Source organism: Terrapene carolina, unplaced genomic scaffold (assembly GCF_002925995.2).
Source record: "Terrapene carolina triunguis isolate 2854851 unplaced genomic scaffold, T_m_triunguis-2.0 Scaffold67, whole genome shotgun sequence".
Lineage (NCBI taxonomy): Eukaryota > Metazoa > Chordata > Testudines > Emydidae > Terrapene > Terrapene triunguis.
The window spans coordinates 52,011,750-52,019,378 of NW_020664418.1; the positions used below are offsets into that span (position 1 = coordinate 52,011,750).

Here is a 7,629-nt window from a genome sequence, read left to right on the forward strand (position 1 = left end):
CTGAGTTGGCACTCTCAGTTGGGTTCCGCCAGAACCGCATCGTCACACCCTGACACCGGGGCGGTGCCCTGCCGGGGGTGCAGGTCTCTACCCCAGTGGGAAAGGAGCCACTGGGGACAGGACTTGGCAAGGCTACAGCCTCGGACCCAGCCAGCGAGAGGGAGCAGATCCCCACCCCTTCCCCAGCCGCTGGGTTCCAGGCCGAGCTGCAGAAGGATCCCTCCTTAGAGAAGCTGAGGGAACTTGGTGGCCACAGCATGGCGAAACTCCTGGGGGAAGGCTGCTGGGACAGAGTCCTGTGGGAGGAGGGATTCCTGTACCGGGAATGGGCTCCCCAAGGGGAAGTGGAACTGTGGGGGATCAGGAGGCAGCTGGTGGTCCCCCAGAAGTACCGCCACAGGCTACTGTACCTGGCCCACGATGTCCCTCTCTCGGGACACCAGGGAATCCAGCGCACTAGGCAGAGGCTGCTGCAGAACTTTTACTGGCCTGGGGTCTTTGATGCCTTCCAGCAATACTGCAGGTCCTGCAACCCCTGCCAGAGGGTGGGGAAGGCCCAGGACAAGGGGAAAGCACCTTTGAGGCCCCTGCCAATCATAGAGGAGACTTTCCAGAAGGTGGCTGTGGACATAGTGGGGCCCCGCAGCAGGGCGACTCAGGCTGGGAAGAAATACATCCTGGTGGTGGTAGATTTCACTACTCGCTACCCCGAGGCAGTGACCTTGTCCTCTCTCGAGGCAGATACCGTGGCAGACGCGCTGCCGACTGTTTTCAGCAGAGTGGGGTTCCCCAAGGAGGTCCTTACAGACCAGGGCTCCAATTTCATGTCAACCCTGCTCCAGTGCTTGTGGGAGAAGTGTGGGGTCCGACACACCTGGGCCTCAGCGTATCACCCTCAGTCCAATGGGCTGGTGGAGAGGTTCAATGGGACCCCAGAGATGATGCTGAAGACCTTTATGGCCCAGCACCTGCAGGACTGGGACAAGTATTTATCCCACCTGCTGTTTGCGTACCGGGAAGTGCCCCAGGAATCAAACAGGGTCTCTCCTTTCGAGTTGCTGTACGGGAGGAGAGTGAGGGGACCCCTGGACTTGATGAGGGACGAATGGGAGGGGAAGGCCTCTCCCGATGGAGAATCAGTGGTGGAGTATGTACTGAATTTCCCGGAAAAGCTCGCTGAGCTCACGGACTTGGCCAGGGAGAATTTAGCCAGGGCCCAAGGGAAGCAGAAGGTCTGGTACGACCGCTCAGTGTGTGCCCGCGCCTATGCCACTGGGGACCAGGTGATGGGTCTCATTCCCCTGAGAAAGAACAAACTACAGGCTGCCTGGGACGGGCCCTTTAAGGTCATCAAGCAGCTGAATGAGGTGAACTATGTGGTGGAACTGTCTAACCGGGCTCACAGCCACCGGGTGAACCATGTCAACATGATGAAACCGTACTGGGACAGGGAGAATTTGGTACTGGCGTGTGTGGCAGTGGGAGGAGCAGAGAGATGACCCCCTGGTGGATCTATTCCCTGAGACAGGCCGGCCCTTCGCTGGAATCAATTCCCCTCTCAGACCCACTAACCCCGGCCCAGCAGGCAGAGATCCGAGGGGTGCTGGGTTCTTACCGGCAGCTGTTCTCCAACCAGCCTGGGCTCACTAACCTGGCTGTCCACCAGGTGGAGACAAGAGCCCACCTGCTCCCCGTTCCGGGTCACTGGAAAACAGCCCAGAACCTGGAGGGAGAGGTCAGTGACATGCTGGCTTTTGGGGTGATCCAGATATCCTCCAGCCCTTGGGCTTCTCCTGTGGTGTTGGTCCCCAAGAAGGACAGGTCAATCCGGTTTTGTGTGGGTTACTAGAGGCTTAATGCCATCACCAAGTTCGAGGCCTATCCCGTGCCTAGGCCTGGTGAGCTCCTAGACTAGCTAGGGGGGCTCGTTATCTCACTACTATGGATCTCACCAAGGGCTACTGGCAAGTACCTTTGGATCCGGATGCCTGGCTGAAATCTGCTTTTATCACCCCTCTGGGGTTATACAAGTTCCTGGTCCTACTTTCCGGCCTAAAGGGGGCACCTGCCGCCTTCCAGAACCTGGTGGACCAGTTACTCAACAGGATGGAAAATTTTTCCCTGGAGTATATTGATGACATCTGTGTTTTTAGCCAGACCTGGGAGGACCACGTGTCCCAGGTTAACAAGCGCTGGACTGGCTCCGGGATGCAGGTCTAACTATAAGAGCTGAGAAGTGCAAGGTGGGGGTGTCAGAGACAAAGATAAGGAGGAGAGGCATGAAGGGGGTGGCGGAGGTCGGGTGGCTGGAGGTTGGCAGTCTGCGTGGGGGGACTGGAAGAGGGGGAATCCAGGGCGTCTGGCCCAGGATTCCCAAGATGGACGTGGCTGAAAGTCACTGATGTCTGTAATAGCAAGCTCTCTTCTACGCTGTGGTCCTGTCATTTTACACTGGCTGAGAGTCACGTCTGACTGCGAAGTGGGGGTGCGGGGCCCTCTGGCTTCCCAAGGACCCCGCCTGCGCGGACTCGCTGTGGGAAGCGCACGGTGGGGCAGGGGATGCTGAATGCTCTGAGGTCAGACCCAGGAAGGTCGAAGCTTCTTGCCCTGGAGATAGTCTGCTCACAGAGAGGAGACTTCACCAGAGTCCTGACTGGCTGCGTCGGGAGCAGTTCCAGAGCATCGCCCGGGGACTCCGTGACAAGGAGGGAATTGTCCAGCTGCATGAAGCTATCAGCATAGGGCCCTGGCATTCATGGTGGGGCTGGTTTTAGCTGATATCTCACTCGCGAGGGGAACAGCTGCTGCTGGTGTCCTGAAGTCACCTTCCTGAAGGCCCGTACGCCGCTAGCCTCTTTACAGCAATGGTGCCTGCCGGCGTTATGCCGACTGGCGTGCAGAAGTGTCCTACTGCGGAGGCTGCCTCCCCGAGAAACCTTTGGCTGAGCATTGCAGCATACCAGGATTCAAAGGACACCCCTGTGTGCACAAACCAACTGCCGCTTCGCTCAAGGGTGGAATGAACCAGACGGCACCACTGCCTCTCTTGGCCGTACCAGGACTTGTAGCACGAGTGCATTACTGACAAGTCGTTATACGGTGGTGCCGTCGCTGTAATGGGACATTTATTTCCATACATACCCGAGGTTCCTTCCCCTGCGTCAGGCTCGCCTGTGCTCGACTGCCAGGGAGTCAAAAACCGATCCTGGCTTGTGGCCCAGCGACCCCCTCCCCCTTCCGGTCGCCTATTCCCCATACTCCTCCTGGCTGTTCACGCCAGGGGCCTGGGACTCGGGATCCTTGGAGGTGCCCCGGGTGGTGGTGGGGTCTCCACCAAGGATGGCATGCAGCTCTTTGTAAGAGCAGCAGGTCTGTGGATCTGCACCCGATCGACTGTTGGCCTCCCTGGCCTTCTAGGACACCTGCTGCAGCTCCTTGGCTCACCCAGCAGTGCTGTGGGCCCCTGTCGTAGCCCTTCTCCTGCATCCCCCACACAGTCCGCTCGCAGGTGTCCACGTTTCTACAGCTGGTTCGGAGCTGGGCCTGCACAGCCTCTCCTCCTCACAGGCCCCTCAGATCCAGTATCTCCTGCCACTCCAGGCCGGAGCACGTCTGGAGCCCGGAGCCGGCCGGGCAGTTGCACACACCAATGGAGAGCAGCAAGGCGTGCTCGCTGAGCCAGACAACCAGGAAAAGGCAATTCAAAACTTGGCAGCAGTTTGAAGAGGGAAGGGAGGTCTACTGGCCGCGGGTAGCTGGAGAACTGTTAGGGCCGACATAGGCAAGGCAGTGTCTACATGTGTGCTGCTTCGGCCCCCAGGCATGGCCCTGGCTCAGTGCTGCTCGGGGGCACAAAGGGCGGGAGGCAAACCAAAGTGCAGCCACAAGCACGGTGACTTGGCTACGGCGGCCTGGCTTTGGCATGTAGCCCAGGCCCAAGAGGAAGGCGATTTCCTCCCACCTCTGCCCCGATTCTCCAGCTCAGGGAAAAGTGTCAGGCGGCTGTCTGAAGAGCTGGCCTCTGGCGAGACCCGGGGCTCCCCTGCGGGACTGACAGAGCCAGATCCAGAGCGGGTTGGCTGGGCAGTGCCCTGCCGCTGGTCAGGCTGAACTCTAAGGCCCTGCGATGCCCTGTGCCAGGTGACTAACAAACCCTCCCCGGTTTGGAAGAGGCTGCCTGGGGTCACTGCAGACACTGGCCAAGGTGCTGTGATGCCTGGCAAAGGCAGCGAGTCTCTGCCAGGGTCTGTCTCCATTGGACTGAAACAGGAGGCTGGAGCCCAGAGGCATGGGCTACCCTGAAGGAGGAGGGGATCCGGGGGGGGACTGGCACACTGAAGGGGTGATTCCAAGGGACAGTTTAATAGCAGAGGCACAGAAGAGATCCTGTGGATCCGTGACAGCACAGCAGTACAAAGCACAGCGGGAAACTGAGGCATGCGTTGGCAACATACAAATCTTACCAAGCTTCACACTCATCACAGCATGCACCTGTCGTTCCTGCTATGCTCAGATTGTAGCTCTGTGGGGCAGGGCTGTCTCTTGGCTCTGTGTCTGTACAGCGCCTGGCACAGTGGGGCCCTGACCAGGGCCACTGGTGCTATGGCCATACCCGGAGTCCAGAACATTGGTAAATGCTGGGGCTGGCCGGCTCCGGGCACTGAGAGGCCTTGGCAGCACAGAGGGCAAGGCCCTGCCTAAGACACGAGATGCCCATGCCGTGCCCAGCAAGGGCCATGCTGGCCCCTGCCAGAGCCATTTCTGGTGCCTAGAGCTGAACGCAGCAGTCTTAGTGAGGGGCACAGCCCGTGGTGCTGGTTGGCACGGCCACAGCCGGATTTCCAGAGTCACACGGGGGTGCGGCTGCCCACCCAGTTTGCATGCGCCATTCCTGGGAGCATGCACACAGCTCAGGTACCAGCCAGAGACTGGGCCGGGCTGTCGGTCACACAGCTCCCTGCCTGGTACGTGCCCCAGCCACAGGCACGTGCCTAGCTCCACGGAGACCAGTGGCCCAGCCCCGCAGTGTGTCTTAGCCCCAAGCGGCTTCTTCCGCCTGCCAGCACCATGCCCCCGGGCCCAGGAGCCAGGCTAGGCCGAGCCCCCAGGCTCCTGGCACTGCACAGAAAGACCAGCTTTGGCTCTGAGGCCCTGGGGAGTACCCTGCAGGGGCAGAAGGGGCCAGTTCGTCTGAGCAGGTCCCCAGGGACCCAGCGCAGTCCCTGCAATCCCATTGGGTGCCACAGCACTGACTGGGTGAGGAAGGGGTGGTTTTTATTCCAGAGGAAATACCCCCCCAAAGCAGAAGAGAAGGGCTTGGCCCATCTGTCCTGACAGCTGGGGCAGGCGCAGGGGATGGCGCTGCGCAGGCTGGAGACCCCACGGCCCAGGGTCTCTCTGCACCCAGGAGGCAACCAACAGCCTGGGGCTGCTGATGGCGATGGCTGGAGCCTGCGCTGACCCAGGCCATAGTGGAAGACGAGTCCATGGGCGGTCACACCGGGCGTTCGCAGTGCCACTGAGGGGAGTCGGCACCAACGTGGGCTCTGCCCAAGGGGCCCAGGGCAGCGTCTCCTGGCCTGGGAGCCCGCGGTCTGTTACCGGTGCCTCTTGCGGATGCTGACGAGCTCCTGGTGAATGGTGCTGAAGCTGGGCCGTTTCCGGGGATCATACTCCCAGCACCGCTGCATCAGCCTGTACACGTCCTCGGGACACTGCTCGGGGGGGTCCAGCCGCACCCCTGGGGAGAGACGCAGCTGGCTCAGGGCACAGGGCAGCCTGCCCCCAGGGCTCTAGAGAGCCGGAAATACCCTCAGCCCCTGGCGGCTGCTCACCGGAGGGGATCCCCTGGGCAGCATGGCTCCCGCCCCGCTTCTGCCACTGGCATGATGGTGCCCCGGGGCGGCGGCAGCCCAGGCAGCTCCTGCTCGTGGGGAGATGGGGGCCTGGCCGGGGCACAGCCTGCTCACCTTGCTCAATGGCCTCGCGCGTCTGGGTGTTGCTCAAGTTGGAATAGGGGATGGCGCCCAGGCTGAAGGCTTCCCACAGCAAAATCCCGAAGCTCCAGACGTCGCTCTCGGAGGAGTAGCGGCCTGGGGAGAGGGGGCCTTCAGGCAAGGGGCAGGGAGCATGGCTACCTCCAGCCCCTGCCCAGATGCTCCAGCCCCCTTGGGGCTCCTAGGCAGGCAGTAACCGTGCTGCAGCCTGGGCAGCCCCCACTCCCTGCAGAGACACCACTCTGGGTCCAACTGGGACACAGCATCTGACCCCCCTTCCCATGGCCTCCTGCTGCCCCAGCCAGAGGGATCCAGCCGAGGGCCGCCGAGCGACCCGCCACCCGGGGTAAATAACCGCATGCAAAGGGCTGAGCAGGGCTGTGGTGTGCCCGGCGCCCGCTCCCCCGTATGGGGCCTGAGGGAAGCATGAGGAGCCGTGTGGTCTAGGGGACTCGTAGCCAGGACTCCTGGGTTCTTTCTTGCTGTGTGCAAGTGCCTTCCCCTGGTGCCTCGCGTGGTGCTAGGAGGCCCCGGGGGCCTGCATAGGGCACCAGCTCAGCGTGACCAGACTGGGAGCTGCAGCAAGCAACGCCGTACCATAATTCAGTGCCTCTGGCGCTGTCCATTTCACAGGAATCTGCTTCATGCCTCCTGTGGAGGCGTAGATCCCGTCCTCCTCCTCCCGCGACATCCCAAAGTCACTGATCTTCAGCGCGTTCTTCTCCGTCACCAGGCAGTTACGAGCTGCGAGGTCCCTGCGGGAGAGGAGCAGCTGAGCGCCAGGCCCTGAAGCCCGCCAGGCTACTGGCTACAGAGACTCTGCAAGCCCCAGCCGTGACCCGCTCCTCACCCCATGGCAGGCGGGCCCCAGCAGGCCAAGGGCACGAACGGCTTGGAAAAAGTCGACCCGCCTGAGAACCCCTGCCCAGCCCATCTCCCGGGGGCACTAGGGCCTGCTGGTTACCACCGGGCAGAGAAGTCAGGACTCTGGGCTCTAGTCGCAGCTCCAGCTCTCTGGGAGACCCCGTCCCGGGGCCCCAGTCCCCATCAGCCACATGGGACAAGGACGCTCCCTTCCATGGGGAGCCCTGGGGAAGGAGGGCTCCAGAAACATAGTGACCCCAGGCAGGGACGCCGCCAGGTCTCCAGGGGCAGGGCAGGGCAGGGCACTAACCCAGCGGGCATCTCACAGGAGCCTTCCCAGCTCTCAGGACAGGTACTCGCTGGCAGACCATGGGCTGGTATCACTCGCAGCGCCCAGCACACTCAGGGGCCCCGATCGCAGCCGATGTCCAGGCAGTGACTGGGATGCTTGGGGCCCTGATCTCAGCGGGGGTGTGACGTTCTGAGTGCGATATAATATCTCATTGAATGGTGACAGGGCCAGAAAGAGTTAATTAACTCACAGACTGACCTGACCCAGGGCCAAACTTTAGAGACTGGTTAGGAAGATCTGTAAATGAATAGAGCTTTGAAATGCAGCCGGGGTTGTTAGAGGTAGAAGGGGAGGTGTTTGCTCAGGTCTTGTGATGTAAGCAAACAAGTCTTGTCTATTGCTACAGCTTTGATTCAAAGATCAAAAAAGGAATATTAACATTTAGGAAGACACTTGAGTGAAATAGTATTATTGTCT

General features: G+C 60.9%; 1 protein-coding gene across 1 annotated transcript; it reads right to left on the minus strand.

The window, feature by feature from the left end:
- Nucleotides 1-4,359: 4,359 nt before the first annotated feature.
- On the minus strand, nucleotides 4,360-6,851 carry FES (FES proto-oncogene, tyrosine kinase). Its single transcript, XM_024200732.2, has 4 exons — nucleotides 6,847-6,851; nucleotides 6,594-6,751; nucleotides 5,970-6,092; nucleotides 4,360-5,740 (listed from the first exon to the last, which is right to left on the minus strand). The coding sequence occupies exons 1-4, from the start codon at nucleotides 6,849-6,851 to the stop codon at nucleotides 5,598-5,600; spliced, it is 429 nt and encodes a 142-aa protein (XP_024056500.2). The 3' UTR covers nucleotides 4,360-5,597.
- Between the last annotated feature and the right edge of the window lie 778 nt (nucleotides 6,852-7,629).